This window comes from Falco peregrinus, chromosome 2 (assembly GCF_023634155.1).
Source record: "Falco peregrinus isolate bFalPer1 chromosome 2, bFalPer1.pri, whole genome shotgun sequence".
Classification (NCBI taxonomy): Eukaryota; Metazoa; Chordata; class Aves; order Falconiformes; family Falconidae; genus Falco; species Falco peregrinus.
Genome location: NC_073722.1, coordinates 124,672,544 through 124,693,506, shown reverse-complemented (window position 1 = coordinate 124,693,506; position 20,963 = coordinate 124,672,544). Strand labels below are relative to the sequence as shown.

The window sequence follows — 20,963 nt, the reverse complement described above, 5'->3', positions numbered from 1 at the left end:
CTACAGAAGTCTCTTACTGCCTCACTGCAGAGCCTCCTGACTGAAATATTAGAAGAGCTATGTGAAATGGTTGTAGTCTGAGGAGTTTTCAAGACAAGATCTGCTACCTGCAGAAGCAACGGTGTCGAGGGGTAAGAGCAGCTCTGGGAAGGCAGGACATTCACTTTTCATACCAGTGTAAAAGCTGTAACAAAAGGAGCCACCAAAGAAGCAGGATGCTTTTCTTAGATTTCAGCGAGGCCACATCAGTGGAAGAAGGGGCTTTTTCTCCCCATATTTTCTGCTTCCCGGCACAGTCCTTGCCTTTGCCCGTCACAGCCACCCTGCTCCTCAGTCTTGCAGGGATCTGCAGATGCCCTGTGGAAGTAAATGTGAGGTTGTATTGCAGCATAGTCCTTGCCAGCTGGGACCAGAGGCTTTAGCCCTTGTCTTACTGCATGGGAGATGTTATTAAATTGCTTTTTTCTGTCTTGGCGGTGAAATGACCTAATTATCAGATTGCATTAGTCTTCATCTCTTAAAGTGGCCAAATCTGCTTTGGTTCTCAAGGATTTTATTGCCAGCTGAAAATAGCTTAATTGTATTGTACTTGCAAAGAAAACACGGTCTGGTAGAATCAAAGCAGTCGGTTTCCACAAGATGAGAAGAAGTGCCATAAATAACGCATTGGGCATTTTTTTTTTTTTTTTTTTTTTGCCTCACCATTTCCATGCATGTAAACTGGCATAAGTTAGCCTTTCTTCTCTAACTGTTAAGTCAACTGGAAAATATTCATCAGGAAAAGGTGGTTTCCCCATTCACAGCAAACCCCTGGGGTTTAGACATTAACTGGATCTTTATAGGTCTAATGCTGGGATCCCCAAGGAAAAATGAAGCCACAGTGGTAACAGAAGGAATGGGTAAATCCAATGAAAGTTCCACAGAGAGTCGGTTACATGTTTGATAAGACTTGAGAGAGCAAATAAATAGAGTTCGTACTTTGCAAGCAAATAGGATGTACGGATGTGCAGCCAGTGACACAGTTATTTTGGATAATAATGTGTTTGTTCATAGAAAGGGTGAAATATGACATAGGAAATTGAGTTGGTTTATATAGCTGAGAATAGTGGAACTCACACACCATTTGTTGTTGGGTTTTTTTTCTCTCTCTCTTTCTTTCCCAGATACTTTGTGTCCAAAATCTTTGCTTAAGGTTTCAGGCTGTCAGATTTAGTCTTATTCTAATGTCGAATCACCAGCCACTGACTAAATTTTTGGGGAAAACAGTACATACATACAGTCTTTGCTACTGCAGGTGGTGGGTGTGGGAAGCAAGGTGAAGAAATCTGGAAATAATGAATTATAAACAGTAATCCATAGCTAACAGTCACTGTACATAACTAACAATCCAACAGCAACCCAAGAAGTTCTGCCAAAGAAAACTTATTTCCAACAGCTATATTCCACGTGGCTCAATTCTCAATAAAATAAGATGCCTAAATTAAAGGATCTTTAATTTCCAGCTAAACTTTCAGACCTAATAAAATACAATCAATGCCTGTTGCTAAAAAGCGAGCTCTCTCGGCTCGCAACACCTGCTTACCTCTGCAGGGTCAAAGGCCTTACAGTAATTAGGAAATGTTAATCTGTTATTTCACGTACACCTTGCACAGCCTTTGCTTTCTAGAAGCCTTGCTGTAGCAAGGCAGTTGTGTTGCCGTTTAGTGATCTGTTTTCACAATATAGGTTTGTGGATAATCTTTCAGAAATGCAATGACCTTGCGGGACATCAGGCGGGGTTTGTGACATGGCCATATTCTGCATTTGTCCCTGCCCAGCCATCACTCAGCTGTGGCAATTTGTCCTCAAAGGCAGCAGTGGGGAACGTATGTTCGGATCAATGAGAAGGACATTCGCGTAAGTGATAAAACCGACCAAGCAATCGCATATTAAGAAGGCTAATATTTTCCTATTAATCTCAAAGTTATCTAGTGATCTGCCATAGTTCCCGTTCTTTGGATATCCCAAGGGAAAGGGAGTTAATGGTTAATAAAACTTGCCAAGGTGGTGAGAACATGCCTATGGAGCTGACATAGGGAACTTGACAATTCCTGGAAGGAAAAGGGTTAAGAGCCAGCAACTTACACATACAAAACTGTGTGACTACATTTGCATTCTCTTCCTTACAGCTTCAGTTACTAGTGTTACTGGCCTGCCAGATTTTCTAAGATCAGGATAGGCTTACGCTCAGCTGAACAGAACAGGGTAAGAACATCTTTGTTTTTCTCTGACTTGCAAAGTTTTGGTTATGTAAATGTTGTATGTAAACAGAAGGGCTCTCAAGGGCGTAGATATTTGTAGGGTTTTTTTTGCAATTAGTGCCCTTCTGTGGGCTGTTGCTACCCCAGTTACCCACTTGCTCAGAAGCTCACGTGGTGCTCAGCCAACTTCCAAACCTCCATCTGCAGAGCCCACTGTGCTCAGAGGCAGTGGCTGGGTCCGCCACCTCCATGCCTTGTGGGGGTTTCAGACTTTGATGAGCTGAACCTTACAAATGGTTGTTAACAAGGTGTGAGAGTGGGGAGGGCTGCAGGGGTAACGAGGGGTTTGTGGTCTCTGCTGCTCTGCCCCTGCAGCATCTTACTGCCAACCTTCCTGGCACCAGCATCCTGGTTAGGGGGAAAAAAAGTAAGAAAATTAACCTACCTTCTGGTGTTCTGTGCAGGGTGAAGGGGGAATGACAGACTAGTGCTTCATTTCACCGTGGCTGTAAGAGGAGGGATGAAGCAGAGACCTGCTTCGGCCTCTGTCACCGTGCGTGTGCCACCATAGGCGGAAATGTGGAAAATTTCCAATGGGAAAAGGAGTGGCAAGAAAGAATAAAAAGTCAGTTGCACTAGAAAGAGCTAGAAACCTTTTGCCTTTTCTAAGCAAAATTAAAGTACATGCCTTTTCTGCAACTCTCCTACTGACCTATCTGTACCACACAACTTGGTTCACCAATGTGATTCAAGTTGAGCAGTTTGACTTTCTCGGGTGACGTTTGGTAGCTCCTGAGAGAAAGATGATGTGAAATATGTGGGTACAGGACGAATCCTGCTTCCAACAGCAGAACACTATACCCAGAAGTGACTCAGAGGACCTCTGTTAAAACCCTACATGGTCTTCCTGCACTGCAATATGCATATCGCATTTCTGCTGACAGTCATTTATTATCTCTGTACTTTTTTACCTATCACTGTATCCACTCCAGTGAAAAATGCATTTATAAACTCAGAAATATCTTATTTGTGTTAACACCACACAAACTACTGCTCTCCTTGCTTTCTTACACTTTTTATTTTAGTATATTAGCTTAGATGCAAACGTCCTCAGTGTTTTCTATCAGTTTGTACCAGAACATAAGAAGTTGTCTGGAGTCCATGGCCACAAGGTAAACGACAATATCAGAGTTTATTTTCTCTCCTGGAAAGCAAATAAACTTTGCTAAAAACAGACAGTTAGATCATTTGCCACTGTGGAATGAAAACATGGTAGAAACCAAGGGTAGGTTTCCTGAGGAGCCAGCCCTGTGCCTATTTACATCAAACGTGAACTTCCATCTTGATGGCAGTGGTGCAGACCTCTCCCTGAGAGGGGACCGGGTGACTGTGTGTATGTACGTGTGACAAAGCACCATCAACACGACTGAATGCAGCATTTCCTGTACCAGGGTCTGCAGGTGCACCGAAGAGGGTCCTTGAGCGGTAGGTGCTGGTGCTGAGCAATCCCACCTTGGCTGGGAGAGCCCCGAAACTTTGCACAGCCAGCACAGCATCCCTTCTTGCCCATGCCTGCACCTCCCGGCCAGGCAGCCAAGCTGGGCGAACACAGCCTGGCCAGCAGACACGTCGCCTGAGCAATCAGAGGAGCAGATCGCTGGCACAAAGTGGCAGGCCAGCCCTGCTCGTAACGTCTGTGTGGCTGGGAAGGAGGTAGACAAATTAAATTAGCTGGCACCTTCCTAAATTTCCCTCAAAACTAAAATTGAACAGATGAGTAAAACCAACCCAAGCTCAAATTGTTGGTTAAACTTCCTGATATTGTTTTTGACTGATTATTTGGACCAGCCCTCCAAGGCCCACCCACTAAAACACCTCTGTCATTTGAAAAATCTGTCGTCAGAGAGGAAATAATCTTCGGCAAGCAAATGCCACAGCTTCCTTTCTTCTGCTATCATGATCTCATTCTGCTTATTTGCTTTTCTGATGCCATTTCTTGCTTCCAGGCTAAATTCTGCCTTTCATTTATGCAGATGCACAAGGGAAGAAAGATTCCCCACCATCCCTTGGGCATCCTGCATTAAAATTTGGGCCAAACTGCATGTCCTGTGCTCTGTTTTGGCCTGATCAAGATGCACAGACAGAGGGAAAGGGTGGCCACAGAAGGAGGCTCTCCCTTATTCTGCACTAGGAAGTGTTGCACCTCAGAAGGCATGAGCCGCGCTTTTCTTTGTAATCTCTCTAATACTTCAAAAGTTGGCTTTGATCCTCTGGTATTATTTGAGCTAATGCCCAAACTCTATTAAGCAACCTTGTGACAGAGACTGGAGGGGAAAGGATTGTGCCATTTCCCATCAACTATTAAAAAATCAGTTAAAAAGTCAAAGCTGCTGCAGGCCACAGTGCCGGTGAGACCCGGTGACAGCATGGTCTGCTGGTGGCATCACAGGTCCCAGGCCCCCGGCGGTGTCCCAGGGCTGTGCTTGCTCTTCAGGCACGCCAGCGGGTGCTGCAGAGAGCAGGTTGCCTGGGGGTGGGGGGTGGGGGTGGGGGTGCAGGGCTCCCTGCCAGCCCCTTCCCAGCCTGCAGCCATAGGGTTTTCTGCAGTTTGTTGTTGGTGTGAAGCGATCTGCAGAAACATGCCGCTGGTCCATCGCTCATGAAGAAGACGGGCTGATTACAGGCAGCAGCCCACCCTCCCTGAAGACCTCAGACCAGCAAACCTGTATTCAGAGCAGTGCCTGGATACATGTTTCACTTTGATCTAAGCACACACCTAACCTGGGAGCCGAACGCGTGCTGAGGCCATCAGCAAGGGGCTCGGGCAGAGGGCACATTCACCACCAGGATCTGACTATCTTGATTTGACAAAGGCCAGGGATCACATGTAGAGGCAGCCAGTGGCAAAGAGTAAAGAGTGAGCCAGAGAGACAAAGAGATAAAGAAAATGAACAGCAGCTTGTCATGTCACTTGTTACAGCACTGGAAGGTGCTGGTGCTCTCTGACAGCAAAGGTGACATCAAAAAAACCCCTTTGCAGAACAGACCAGAGCAGAGCACAACGGACTGGCTTTGTTCATCTTTCCCGATGGGTGACTCCAGTGCTCAGGACCGAGTGCCAGCAATGCCAGTCATTTCTGGGTCTTTTGTTAAAAAAAAAAAGAAAAAGAAACACAAAAAAATCATCCAAGTTTACAGAAGTTAGACATCACCAGCCAGCTCATCTTTCCTTGATCACCTTCTGTGATGCTGGTCTCCAGAACCTCCAGGTGAAGCCAGGATGGGTACACAATTCAGGTGAGCGTACTTGAAAGCACAAGTGAATGCTGCAGAGAGCTGTTTGCTTTGCATTATTCACACTCTTCAAGCTCTGGCAAATTGCTTTTCCTCTGACCGTACTTCACTGTAATTTTTTCAAGCTGAACTGGTTTGGATGGAATAAGTGTCTGTTCTGAATCTTCATTAGAAATGTCAATTGACTTTGAATCTTTTTGGAAGGTCCAGAAAGAAATGAAGACTTTCAAGCATCTTTGTGCTTTTGGTGTCTGGAAGTGGCTTCTCTCACAGGAGAGAAAAGAAAAGAAGCAGATCTATTTGAGTAATTTAATCTGCATAAGGTAATTTACTACAAGGCAACACTTCAGTACTCAGTGCTTTTATTTTCCAGCACACAAGTATCCTTGACCTCGCTCTTTTCTAGCCTCAGTTGTGTTTCAGCTAACTCTTGTAAGAAGAAGCCTCCCTAAGGAGCAAATCTACAAGTCAAAGCCATGACTTCCTTGCTCAGAAAAGGACCCAGAAGATTGAATCAGCTGTAAGTATCACCTCCCTTTAGATGGTTAGGCTGTTCCAGTGCTTTCATCATCTCAGGTAAAATTAGCACTACAGTAATTACCCTGGGCCAAATATACAGCTGGTGAAAGTGCACATATTTCAGAGGGATGAAACTTGAGATGGAATTGGCAGGCACCATCCCCTTTTCTTAAGGCTAATGTAAGGAAAGGGATGGGAGCTGTCTGGGTCCCACATCCACATGTGCAGCTATGTGCTCACATACTGCGATTTTCCCTGCTGGAGCTTTACACCCAGCTTCCTGAGTATTGTTAACACCAGTATAAGGTTTTCCAGGTCACCCCTCCACATCTTCGGTACACACCATACCAAAGGAGGGCTGTGGTTGTGGGACTGCTGGACTATCAGCTGTAGGTTTGCTGGAGGGCGTTGGGAAAGGGCTGGTGGTGTGTAAAGGTGTGCAGGGCTGATGTTTTGTGTGATTGTATTTAATAGCTTTACCTGGTACTTCTCAAATAAAAGAGGGATGAAATGGGAGGGGTTGCCAACTCAGGAATGGCACTCTGCTGTACCCTCTCAAGTGAAACAAGTGGCAAAAGAAAGGTGGATTTTTTGCCTATGGAAAAAGTGATCACTGAAGAGAGGAGGTGTTAATCAGTATATACGGTGAGTAATTCCAAGAACTGCAATAAAGTACTTACCAGATTTTGTTTCTCGACTCACATCCTATCACAGGTCACTCTGGAAAGTGTTCCATTGAAATTGGTGGGGTCAGATGTACTTAACATGAGTAAGGCCCTTGACCTGGGTGGGCAAGGAAGGTTACCCCTTGGGTACACTCACCAGGGTCTTTTTTGATTTCCACTTGGAGATCGGAAAAGAGACCTACCCATTTACGCCCAATTCCTACCTTTCATGCCCCGTTTAGGGCATGGCTGTCACCACGAAGCATTTCTCTGTCAAGATTTGTGCTGGAGATGCCTGACACAGACATTTCACTGAGCCACCATACGGAGCAGTGGTACTGGGGAAGCTTTGCGATGGTCTCCTCTCCACTGCTCTTTTGTACCACAGTCACATAAAGGCCATCAGCTCATTTTGGCACCTGGACCAAGCAGGAATCGTGCCAAATGAACATCAGACCAAAAATAGTCCCTTCCCTGTCAGGCAAGTCTGAGAGACACCCTGTGATCAAAGATGGGGAAACACAAGGAACAAGCACCATGCCCAGTAGTCACAGCGGACCAGCTGCCTGACAGTTGTGGAGCTTCCTACAGCCGCGTCGGCGAAGGGGAGCCTGAAGAGAGGATGTGAAGGAGGATGATGATATAGATGGTTCAGCAGATGTTTAATTGGAGCTACTCCCATGCGTGAGAGAACGCACGAAGCTGTTCAATGGAAAATGTGCATTCAGAAGTGGACATGGCACTGAATATGAGATAATTATTAAGGCATTTCTATTTTGGAGCTCTTCTGTGTGTAGTTTTACATAATAAACGTTAGTGTTGCCTTTCTACATGCACACATGTCCCCTGGCCCAAACAAACAAGCAGCTTTTTGCTTCTTGTCACTGATACCTCCTGAAGTAAGGATCTTTGGCCACAAATAGATCATTGCCCTATTTGAAAAGTTCCTGGTGGAGCGCGGCCAGTTCTGGCTGGCTATATATACCTAAGCTGGCAAACCCAGCAACCTCTCAGCTTTTGCTTCTATATATAAAAAGCAATGATATAGAATAAATCAGCTGGATGGAGCACGTGTCAAATCAGGTTTTACACCGAAATCGTTTTCTTTCTGAGTCGGGTTGTTTCTTTCTGAGTTGGAGCCTGGGAAGGCAGCAATGGGCCTGACCGCTGCTACCAGCTTTGCCGGGGCTGGGCAGGCGGCACCGGGGCTTCGCTACCAGGTTCTCGTGCCGCTGGAGAAGGGCAGGAGCCCCTGGCTGGGGCCAGCGCGCCGGGACCCCCCATCCCCACGGCTGCGCAACCGCGCAAAGCTGAGCCCGCGGCGGGCGGGAGGGACCCGGCGGGGCGGGGGGCGCGGCCTCCCCTCGGGCTGCCGCCAGGTGGCGCCCAAGTGCCCGGCGCGGCCGCGGGCTGCGGGACCAGGGGCTGCGGGGCTGATGGTCTGTGCGGGGCCGGGGGCTGCGGGACCGGGGGCTGCGGGGCTGATGGTCTGTGCGGGGCCGGGGGCTGCGGGACCGGGGGCTGCAGAGCCAGGGGCTGCGGGGCTGATGGTCTGTGCGGGCCGGGGGCTGCGGGGCTGATGGTCTGTGCGGGGCCGGGGGCTGCGGGACCGGGGGCTGCAGAGCCAGGGGCTGCAGGGCTGATGGTCTGTGCGGGCCGGGGGCTGCGGGGGCTGATGGTCTGGGTGCGGGGCTGGGGGCTGCAGGCCGCTGGGGTGGTGGGTAGGGCCTGGAAAATGCGAAGCTTGGCCGCTGTTTGGAGGTGGCTGGGAGCATCCCTGCCTGGGTGTGTGCTGGGCTCAGGGACCCGCAGGGTCTGGGGGATGCACCTGAGCCGGGAATTCTGAGGCGGTTCTGATAGCCCTGGGTAGTTTGTGTTGTGAGCATGGAGCAAACGCCAACTAACAGGTGGCAGCTTCAAAAAATCCTCACTTTCAGGGGGCAACATGATCCCGGACCGGAATTATCCAACTCCACACTGTTTTTGCTGGATGTTTTATCTGATTCCCCCAGCATTTCCTCAGCCACAGGGACTGACCCCAAGAAAAGCTTCAAATCCCAGAATTAGCTCCTGTGCTGTGATTTTAAGCCCCATGAAAACACCGATTCACATTTTTCAGCCCAGACTAAGACTGTAGCTGCTCCTGGTTTCATTCTCATTTCATTTCTGTCGTGCTTCCCCTTGTCTGCTTGGAAGTGAATTTATTGTCAGATGCTTCCCCACATGGGCCCCTTGGGCCCACCGCAGAGACACCAACTCCTTCTGTTTACAGGTTCCCAGCTCAAAACCAGCAAAGATTTAAGAGCTAAAAAAAGCGCTTACAGGCAATATTATTTTCTTTCTTCCCACACAAACACTTCTGCTACCCTGAAAAGTACCTGTTATTTCCTGAGGGGAATGTCCCTGCGTAACCGTAACGCTGCAGGTCAGGAAGGCAGCTCGAGTCAGACCTCCTGCACAGTGTGGAAGAAACAAGGGACAAACAAAATCTGTCATGTCCCACATCTGAAAATCGACTTCACAGAAAATATGCACTAAATGATACATGATAATGGGGGAGGAAGTGCCAGCTGCCTTAATGAACAGTGGTAGGCAAAGCTGGAAAAATAAATTATATAATAATCTTATTATATTCCTTTTGACATAAACTAATCTTGACCCAGAACAATAGTGCTGCTTTCCAAGAGAAAATAACCAATAATAATCTATAATTATCAGTAATAATCAATAATAAGCTATAATCAGGATTAAGGAGTCCAATGCAAAGTGGTTGTGTTTTCTCTTTGTTGTTAAAATTTTGCTTCATCTGGTAAATTTTGTGGAAAAGACAGGAACCGGATGAGTGACTTCCAGCTGAGGCAGAAGGAGATGCCGGTCGCTGCCTCTTCGTGGCTGGGAAGAAGCTGCTGAGCTTCAGCCCAAGGTCCTGACTTTCTGAAGACCCAAGGAGCATATGCGATGCTCTGGAAGAGCAGGAGGGTACTTGTGCTTCCCAACTCACTGAGCAGCCCAGAACGCAGCCAGTAAGTGCCAGACACTTACTTTTGGGCTGGTGGGCACTTTCTATGGTGTCATAGCACTCTCCAAACTAGCCCGCTACAACAAGGTCTTTTACCATCACCTACCAACATACTTTTCATGCCAGTGCCTCTGCTGCCTTCTCCTAGTTTCTCCTCATCCAGGGCACACTGACTGACTGACTCACCGACTGACTGACCCTCCTCTCTTCTCTCTGCTTCTTCCTCCTCTCTTTTCCTTGGCTGCCCAACCGCTTAACAGAACCAGCCACAGCCGCACCTTATCTACATCAGCCAACGCCCCCACCCCTGAAGCCAGCCCACAGCTGTATATTGTCAATGTTAATTAACCCACCTTCAGTCCTCTACACCACCATTTCATTAGGGTTGAGTCAGGGGCAAGGTCTGTGCTTCTGCTGTGAGGATACACGTTACTACTTTTGTTGGGTTTCTGAGAGGCTTGCTTGCTTTTGCATGGGTCAGCTCTGTAATGGGGATGAATAACATTAAAAAAACCCACCTACACACAAAAAACCCCAAAAGGAAAACATCCTCATCTAGAAAAAGCAGATGGGTAAGGAATATTCTCTCTCCTACTTACCCAAAGCTGCTGCACACCAGTGTGCTTCAAGTCTTTCCTAGGTCCCCTCCTAGGCAAGGAGGATGCAAGAACTAGCTCTCCCAGGAGCGCAGTCAGGCACCACCTAAATGATAGTTAAGGAAGGAGTGTGCACGTTTTGTGTGGCTGTGTATCCCTTCCACACCTTTGCCCATTCCTGCCTTATCCGCCTGGTGCTATCCAAGATCCTTCAGTGGGTGAGGAGGTTGCAGGTGAAGTGTGCAAGCTCTGGGTGTGACTGGAACACAGACACATGTGTGTGCATGTCTGTGTTTGGCACGTTCCTCCAAACAAACCAAGTCCATGCTAAGAAGCTTTCACAGAGTCTGTACATAACTTTGTGAGTTTTCTTGTAATTTGGCACCTTTTAAAGTCAAAAGATGACTCTGCCTCTTATAAATCTTTCCATGACTTCTTAACGCATAAGGTACGGAAGCTTAAAACTGTGGCTGAAGGGAAGAAAAGTGAAATGTGCTCTCACAAGGTGTATGGTAGAGGCATGTTCTTTATTTCTGTGTCTGTATTCATAAAAATGCAATGCATGCGTTACTATACATTATTAAACCTAGTTTTTGTACTGTGATAAATGAAATAAAAATATCAAACAGAGAAAACCAGAAAAAGCCAGATGGGTTGAGACCAGGGGTTCAACCAGTATCCTGTCTCCAGCACTGGCTGGTATCAGATGCTGTAGATAAAAGTAGAAGAAACTGTATAGTAGCCTGTTACGAATTAACATGCCCAGGAGAGAAGTTTCTTCCTGACCCTCGTCAGTTAGTGGTTGACTTATATGCCAATGCATACATTACTCTACATGCTCACATATTTATATGTATCTGTACCAAGAAGCATGTGACAAAATGCTAAATCAGACTCCTGGTACTTTCACTTACAGGAAAGTCATTCTGAGGAAAGAATTTTTTTCACCGCAAGAGGCTCACACAGTACATAACTGGGAGAGGGGAAGGCAGCTGAGATTCACAGCTCAACAGGGGAAACTGCTTTTACAAACAGCACCTGAAATATGCACCCTTTGAAGTTCTTTTGGGGATTCTGATTATGTATCTCAGTAGGAGCTCATCTCTCCGAGTAGCTTTACCTACGTGATTAAGCGAATGTGTGTAAGTACTTGTAAAGTGACCAGGTAAGCAGATTTCAGGTTAGACATTCCCTTTTTCTAAAAATCACAGGATCACAGAAAAACAGGGTTGGAAAGCTCAACATCTGACCATTCTGTATCACTCCTGCGAGTCGTTTTCTCCAGCAGGCTCCCCAGAGCCATCACCACAGAGATTACACACCCCACAGACCTGTCAGTGCTTTGCTGCCTTAATGGCAGTGTTTCCTAATTAACTTCAAACTCTTTGCCTTCAGTTTAAGCCCATGTTTTCCTGTCCTACCCACCAGCTGCAGGCAACAGATTGTCCCTCTCTCCCGAGCTTCAATTTTTGTGTTTGAGAACGGTTTCTTTGCTTCCTAACGCTTTTTTGGACTGAAACACCTTATTTCCCTACTTCCTCACTGACGTGTTTTCTAGATCTCTGGATTCCCTTCAAATTGTTCCATGGCTTTCCCAAAGTGCAGTGTCCAACATAGAACAAGGTAATTCAGCCAAGAGCTTTCAAAGAGGGGTGCGGAAGGATTACTTCACATGTCTTGAAGGTTGTATTCTATTTTATACAATCCGGATGGTGTTTTTTCCGACACCACGTAAGTACTGAGACCCTTACACATTTTCTTACACTCCTTTCCATGTTTTTAGATTGTTTCCCCAGTGCCTGCCAGTGCTCAAATCCAGGATACAATACAATGTTTTCTACTGCAGTGATGCTGCTGATGATTCAGCATATAAAATAGGCAATTAATGAGCTTTGGAACAACCATCTCCCCCCCAGGCTTGCTAATATGCTTGGTTTTACCTGAAGGGATCACAAATATCCAAAGACAAGTGCTAGAAAAAGAGAAATGCAAGATACATTAAAATAACACAGCAATACTACTATATGCAGCAAATTTCAGGGAAAAGATTCAGCATGCTATTTTTCTTCCTTAAATGTGATGAGCTCATAAAAACGTTCAATTAGTCAGACTGATGTGGATGACTCGTCAGACCTAATTTTAGCAGCCTAAAGTTAGCCAGCATTTCCACAACAGTCATCTCATCTCCTTCAACAATAAATGGAAAGGGATGAACATTTCCAGGATAAACACATCCTATTGCCTTCAGCTCCCTAAAAAGCCAGAGTAAGATGGGATGAACTCCCCTGTGAAGACAGAAGAAGAGTTCCAGTAACCGCAGAGAGCCTCGACAAGTAGACAAACGATCTCTTGATGGCTGAGGTCAGGTGAGATAAATCCCATTTTAAGTAACCACAAATTCAGAGATAATTATTTTTACGTTAGCATGGTAATTAGATACAATGCAAATTAACCATAATCATCGGGGGAAAAAGCATCATGAGATATTGCTTATTGAATAACTGCAGAGATGTGCAGAGCACAGAATGTCCATGTCACAGAGAACTTCAAAACATTAACATTCCCCTTTTTCCAAGCTGATCTGACAGCTGAGTATGTTGAATTTCTCTGCAAAGGATAATTTTTACCCAGTCATTTCAGATGAACAAACGTATTTCGTTTCAACAAAATCACACTGTTTGGTCTCCAGATTGATCTTTGTCTTTTTAAAGAAGCATAGTACACTAAAAAGGAAAACAAAGGTGACATTCTGAAATGAAAGGTGTTTTGATTTAAAATATTGCACAGCTCGCTCTAAAAGCATGATCTCTGAGGCTCAGTCTGATTTTGCTGATTTCAATTTCAAACATGAGGTCTCGTTTTGATTTCTGCACAGTGTGAAGGAGCCAGTTTGGCCAGCCCTCCCAGCCGCGGAGCCACGTCAAAAACCTGCCCACATCCCCAAGCCAGCTGACAGCACGTGGCTCATGGCTCGGAAATGAGAAAAGTTCCCCAGGATCCCACTGTGGATCCCACAGCACTAGGCAGGGTGTAAGCAGGTGTCCAAAGCAACTGTGTGTTCACTTATCCTTGCCAGTTCTCTCCTTCCTACGAAGAACATCCCCGTGGATTCCCCAGTGTAACCCGGGGATCAGGGTTTGGGCATGATGAGAGTCACTGTTCGCTGCGATCGCAGGGGAGTTTCGGAGCCTCCTGGGGAGACTGGGAACTGGCTTTCCAAATAAATTAGGCAGCTTTGAAAAATCTGACCTAGAGGGCACACTACATTGGTTTTGTTCCCTGCCTAGATCATTATCTATCTCTGGGTATGTCCAACATTGGTCCCTGCAGGGTAATAAAGTTTACAAGAAGTTTGCTCAAGTACAGTAGCTGTCTAGTCAACCCAAATGTGAGCTGTTTTCTTGTGCCAATGCTAATCTGTTACTGATACCCACGCTAACCAGTGTGAAACTTCTTCTAGCAGCTCAGCAATGTATTACAATGTGGGCACGCTGTCAGCGAGGTTTATAATATAAATACTTGTGCATATGAGTTCATTGTCTATATTCTAAAAGCTATGATGGGACAATTTGTTGGAAGTGATTTTCATGGCAGTAAAAAGCTAGATTTGGGACTCCATTGACAGCCTACTTAAGGTCACAGCTGCTTTCTGATAAGAAACTGCTCCAGAAGGCTGGCTGATAGTTGTCACTGGGTCTTCTGGATCTTCACAACTGGTGATGAGGGCAACTGCACTAAATGACTTTTGGTTAGTACTAAAAGGCTTGATCTCCAGTGCTGACGTCTCTGCTTCTTTTTCCCGTGTCTTCTCGCTTCGGTTCCATTCTTGCTCCTTCCGATCCAGTTGCATGGCACTGCAGTGAGGAGCATAAACTTCTGTGGTTTCTTCAAACTGTAAGCAATCTACCTTATAGTATTTTTTCTTTACATGTAAGACATCGTTAAACCTATGGCCCCACAGAATCTCTCTGGGGACATACGAACTTCTTGACTGATGTGATGTTCCTGTTGAATCACCCGTGTAGACAAATGTGACCAGGATTTCAAAGTTGTCCTTGGCCAGAGCTTTCCGATCTAGACCATACAAGGGGCTCTCACTATCAATTTCATGTACGACTGTCACCGGTGTAACAAGTATGATCTGGTCATTTAGCAGCTTCAAGTCCTTGTACTCCATCGTCATTCTGCCCTCCTTGTCTTCCTTGTAGCGCAGAAGCTGAGCTCGTACAGAGCCCTCAACCATGTGATTTGGTCGGAAATCACCAATGCGCCACATGAGGCAAAATTTGTCATCCCTTAAGCCCACTACAGCATAGTAGCTGAACCGAATGGTTTGTGCCCTCTTTCGAGCCGTGGCCATTTTTGCCAAGGCTGCTCCGATGATGAAGGTATCAATAATGCAGCTTAACACTGACTGTAGGATAACCATGAGGATTGCAACGGAGCACTCTTCTGTAACACAGCGGTAACCGTAACCGATGGTCGTTTGGGTTTCAAGGGAGAACAGGAATGCTCCTGTGAAGCTATGGACGTTTGCAACACAGGGGGTTATTTCTTCATCATTGAATAAATCTCCGTGTTGGATTGCTATCAACCAGAAGACTAGTCCAAAGAACAACCATGAAAGAACATATGACAATGAGAATATCACAAACATATGGCGCCACTTGATGTCCACCAGTGTGGTAAATATGTCCACTACATAGCTCTCCCATTCCCCAAAGATGTGTTTGAAGTACACATTGCAGCTGCCATCCTTGTGGAGAAATCGCTTCTGCAATCTTTTCATCCCCATTTCAGGGCTTTCTTGACAAGTGCGTTGGTAACTGATCTTATTTCCCTGTATGTTAACGGGCTTATAGCACCCGCTCTGTTCAGTCATCTTTCTCATAGTTGCCTCGTGGCACCAGTTTACAGAACACACTTGTGGTCCCAGGGGCTATTTGTTTTCTTTGTTCATTGGAAACCTATGAAATAGAAGAAAAAGTTTATTTTTGTTTTAATGTCCTATGCCAGAACTGTGTAACACCAAATCTAAATATATTCACTCTCTGGCCATCATGAGCAATTTTCTGAAGACTACAGACTCTGACATTCATTTAAAAACATAGCGAAAAAACTTAGGCCTGGAAATATGAGGCAGCCAGAAATTCAACTAGTTAGAAATGTCCATATCAATCCTAAAATCTGGTATGCAGATAAAACCAGAAATCAAACCAGTCTGTGGTGACCCCACTGTGAATATCTCTTCTAATGTTCTGGTGAAGTGACACTCAAATCAGGATGGGCTGTCATGAACTGTCACAGGAATGCCATGAACCCCCTTAAAGTTAGGCAAATATTTGAGGTAGTAAATATTTGTTGCATGGTTGTTTGTTTTCCTCCATTAGAAGAAATGCATAGGAAAACACTGTCATTTGTACATAAGATTCTGTAGCATGGACAGGCGAATTAAGTGCTAACATGTTTTAATCAGAAAACGTATCAAACACACAATCATTCATCACTGTTTGTGTTTCAGTATTGCCCAGAAATGCCTGGTCATGGAACTGAACTTTACTAGGCTAGTGCTACAGAGACATATTTGTTCAATTTGTAGAAAAGTATTTACATTTCAATTGAAAAAGAAACCTCTCTGAGGTCCTGGGAAGCCTCTCAAATCATTCCTTAAAACAAAACAAAACAAAAAAATCCGGCTGCCAAAAAGTATTTAAATCTTTATTAATGAGTTTGAAACAAACATGCAGTACGTTAATAAAATTTGTGGATGACACAAATTTAGGAAGTGATGTGAATTAGGAGATTCCTCTGTCAGATCAGAGAAAAAAACCTGATGTCTTTGCAGATTGCAACCATATGAACTCCAGCAGTACGAAGTGCTAGGCTATACGTTTAGTGACTAATAACAAGAACTTATGTTAGAAACTGAGAACTCATCAACTGGAATCCAATAAAAAAGGAAAGACTTAGCTGAAGTAATCAGTTACAGGATGCTGATGAATCACTTGTAGGATACAGCAAATGCCTTTTCCTGCAGGTCTCCAGCTCATGCTGCCATATCCCAACTGCTAACACACAAAACGCTGACAGGTCAGAAGCTATAGGGTACGCAGCTAGAGCAACTCACAATTTTTGCCATATATCATGCTTCTACCTGATATTTCTGAAGGAAACAAAAGCCAATATTTTTGAGGAAAACCTGTCATTACTCCAAAAAATGTTAAGTTTTCAATGGAAAAATGACAAGTCCTTTTTCCCATTTTTAAGCTGGTTTCAGCTGACAAAAGTTCAGAGGTAGGTTTACAATGAAGCCAACATATTAATGGAAAATGAAATTAAAAAAAAGTTTCCTAGTGGTAAACTTTTTCCTCAGCTCTTCATTCAGTTTGCCTGAGTATAAATGACTGCACACACTTCAAGGCAGGCCCATAGAGTGTAATATATATTGGATGGACTAGATTAACAGACCGAGAACTCTTCTCTCATCCAAGGAACAATGACAAGCATGCATAGACACTAATCCAAAAACACTTAAAAGCCAAACATAGTTTCCATTTCTTTTTTCTTGTCTTTTTTTTTTTTTTTTTTTTTTCCAGTACAGAAATGAATGTGACATATGGTGTCGTAGCCTCAGAATGTGGCCTTCATTAAAAAACACAACATTAATGTTTCCAAAAATACTTCTTGGAATACAGTCTTTGGAAACATTCATATGACTCGCTTTACTCATAGCTTTAAAACAAACAGCGTAGCCTAGTCTATTGAAGACTCTTGACCTAACATTTTATAAGTCATATTTAACAACAAACAAAAACTGGAAACGGTTATTTTTTTAAGAACCTCATATTGTGAGGTGTGAAAATGCAGCAAATTGTAATCAGGAGCCAATATAATCTTAAATAAAAAACATACTTAGGCTTGTGCTGTTTTTCTTATTGACTGAATCAAACTAGATTTCCTTGAAAATACTCACAAACGTCCTGGGACCCTAAAAGGGCTGAACAGTTCATGAATCAGACTGCTGAGCTGATTCCACTCACTGCTGTTGCCATCAGCAAATCATCATATTTCAAAAACAGTGTTTTGCTGGCAATATCTTTAGATTTTGTTGGTGCTGGCAAGACTCATGGACTGTCGGCTGTCAGACATGTAGCGATGTGGCTAACTCCACTTTGAGTTTATGGTAGTCTGTCACACACAGGAGGCAATTCTTGCATTAGGAGCTCTGACTCTGCTTAGGGTCTCTCCTACTACTATCATGTAGGTTGTAGTAATACATATATGCTCATGGATGCCTGGGATGGTTTTTTGACTGGTATAAACAAAACATCCACTAGACTGGATTTTCAGAACATTCAAAAATATGTCTGTAATAAGAAAGGGAAGGTGATGTAGAGCTTCCTAAACCAGAACCAAACAATCTAGAATTGAAGCTGGATGGAGTAAAAAAGGATCAGTGCAGAGCAACATTAACGGACATATATTGCTCTCAGAATCTGTGTTAATCTTTCTCCGTCATGTTGAAAATTGGATTGCTCAGAGATGTTTGGCCTTGCACAGTGGAGACGTGCCCCAGATGACCTAAAATCCCAAATGTGCCTGTAAGTCTTAGGAAATAGCCTTCTCAGCCACTCAAAACCATCTAAAAATGTCACCCAGTGGTTTGGGGGTCTTAAAGGTAAGCCAAGTCTAAACTTTTCCAGGCTACCTCTTAAAGTCTCTCAAGTGCGATAATAATCATGCATCGTAATTAATAACTTCTTTTACATTGTCCGATGTTTATCATTTAAGTCTAAAAAAATACCCTTCAATGGTTCTGAATTAGTAAGTCTGTATTACGATCTGTACTTCATTCATGGGGACACTTTGAAAGAGGCACGTGATTTTCCTATTCCAAACCAGAGGCAGTGAGGCTGTGAAGCCAGATGTTCATCACTTACTTTACTGAGACATGCTGACTATTGCAAAACAGTCTGAAGACTATTATTATTACCAAATTTTAAAGGAGAGAAGACCACAGACTCACAACCAGACTTACAAACTTAAATCTTAGCGACATTTCAAAAATCTGATTTTTCAAAATGGAAGTATTTTACACATCCCTAAGAAAGCCATACGAATTACATTAAAGGTCTTACTACCTGGTAAAGATTAGCAAAGGGGGTGGGGGAGGATTTAAAAACATTCTCTACTCACTAAAGCTCATGGATCGGTTGCTGCAAATGATTCTCAGATGTTGTCAGGAAGCGTTTTCACCTTCCTCTAACACTAACACACAAACCCTCGCCCGTTTTTGTCTTTCTTCTATTTTCCGTGGCTGGGGTTTTTTCCCCCCTGTATTTCTGGGTATGTTTATACACATCATGAACCTCTTTTGCATACTGTTCCGTTGTTCAGAAAAGAAAGTGTGCTAAATTTTCAGTACCTTTGCTAACCATTTTTAGAAACTTATTTTGCTCCCAAATAAAAAACTTCTCAGAGACAAAAATGGAGCAGTGAAGCTGTGCAGGATAGTCAGAAGAAAGAAACAGAGAAATCACAAAAAAATCATTAAGATAAATGCTAGAAAGGGTTCAGAAATACTCCTAAAGCATATATGTATCAGGCTCAGTTCAGAAAATCAACATATATTCTTAATTATTTAAGCCAGGGTTAGGTTCTTACTGTGTTGGATACTGGAACATGCTCAGGGAGGCACAGAACTGCTCTAGAGACCTGTGTTTATGGGGCCTGCATATTGACCCCCCCAAACTGGTATCTTTGAAAATTTCACCCCAATTAGATATAGGAGAAAGGCAGGTATTTCAAAGGTCATAAAGCAGTGCAGCAGCAGAAACAGCAAAAACCTCAGCACCTATTTATGCCCAGTGAAGAGCTAACACAAAGCAAACACTGGCAGAAGCAAGCCTTCTTATCATATTCATAATTTTCATCTAGTTCCTCTCAAAAAGAACCGCTGTACCAAAGGAATTTGAACTCTGGATTTTCATCAGCTCATTCAGAATAACAGTAACTTAAAAGCCTTAAGCATCAAGTTTAGCCTTTTAAAAACTTCCACTAAATGTAGTTGTCAATTTAATTTTGACATTTTAAGTTTAGAGCTCAGTGTTTTATGAGGATAATCCCTATATTGCACCTTAACTTAATACCTAACAAGTTGTTGCTACGCCCCTTTTATGACTATATTTTCCCATTATGTAAACAAGTAGGGGTGAATTTTTTTTCAGTGACAACTTCAGTCAACAGCCTGTTTGTAAAACATTAAGCAAAACAATGTGAAGATCTGGGTTGCAGAATAATTCTGTTCTGAGATTAAATCAAAAAGAAAACAACTCGAAACCTCCGAATGCAATTGCGTACTCTAACCCCACACACATGGAAGTGGATCTCTCTCTAGCATCAGTTTAGCAATCACCTCAGTTTCCTGCTGCATCTTGGAAATGGTCTGAAAGGTTTCCAGTTTTAGTCATAGTTGTGTAACCCTGGAAGGCTTGCAGCTCAGAGACCAGAAATGTGACAAGTAGAAACCTTTTGAGCTGCTTTGGAATTGACTCAAGTATTCGCTTCTTTAAAAAAAACCAAACCAAACAAAACAAAAAAAAAGCCACCACCCACAAAATCTAAATGAATCTATTATAGGGCAGCATTAGGATTCTTCTTTGCAAAGGCACCTAACTGCTCCTGATACAGCCAGTTTTCCTGCTTCTGGTAGGTAATCCCCAGAGCAGGGCTGGCACACATCCCAATTCACCGTTTGTATGTCTTGTACCACGCGCACCCCACGGCTGGCCACGGAGGTGTTTGCTCGCAGCCTCCAACAGGTACACTCCAGGACACCCGCAACTGTGCTGAAACTACTGCCTGCTTGGCTTGGAAGGCTGATCACCCTAACCCACAAGACAGACTTATCTTTACATTGTGAAAGCTTTCACTTGTCTCCTCTGGCAGAACAAAAAAGCACAATGATGTTCACAGTTTCAGAAAGTGTCTGATAGTCCTCGTATCTAACGGGTCAGGTGCAAGATACTGATGAGCACGGCTTTATGTTACAAGCGGGCTTTTTTTTTATATTTGATGTTCCTCATCTCAGATCAGATCCCCGCAAATGACTAAAGGGCACCTTTATAAGGTGAGGGGGGCTGGAACATCCCCTCAACTGAACGCAGAGTTGGATCTCTAGGGAGCAAGGATGCAGGAGAGGGGCTCCCACGACAAAGCATGACCTAGAGTGCTTTCAGATCAGTACATGCTTTTGTGCTGACTTTACCAGAGTGAAGCACAGCCCAGCGGGAGCTTCAATCACAGAACTTTCCTACATCCATAATAACGCCTTTGAAGCCTCCGGAGCGAAGCTTTTAAATGGTTCAACCCGCCCTTTAAAAAAAAAAAGTTTTGCTGTTCCCATCACTTTAGCTTAGATGACGGAGTGCAGTGGAGGCTGGTAGGGCTGCGGTTCACCCAGCAGCATGGCTGTCAGGCTGCAACACACAGCTCTGCAAGCGTCACCTGGCACGGAAGACCTCTCCTCGCTGTAATCTTGTGTATACGGGTCTTTCAACAGCGGAAGAGAAGATTGCAGCTACAGAAATAAAAGGAAACTTCTAACAGGTGAAGCTCAGAGCTGGAGAAA

At 44.3% G+C, this 20,963-nt stretch overlaps 1 protein-coding gene across 3 annotated transcripts in view; it reads right to left on the bottom strand.

Annotated features, from left to right (window-relative positions):
* Window positions 1–10,841: 10,841 nt before the first annotated feature.
* The window catches only part of KCNJ16 (potassium inwardly rectifying channel subfamily J member 16), a 35,319-nt gene continuing 25,197 nt past the window's right edge, over window positions 10,842–20,963 (bottom strand). For all 3 annotated transcript variants that reach the window (XM_027786878.2, XM_027786877.2, XM_027786880.2), the window contains one exon: window positions 10,842–15,300. In XM_027786878.2, coding sequence (XP_027642679.1) covers window positions 13,935–15,224 — 1,290 coding nt within the window. In that variant the 5' untranslated portion in view covers window positions 15,225–15,300 and the 3' untranslated portion in view covers window positions 10,842–13,934. The remainder of the gene's footprint in view (window positions 15,301–20,963) is intronic.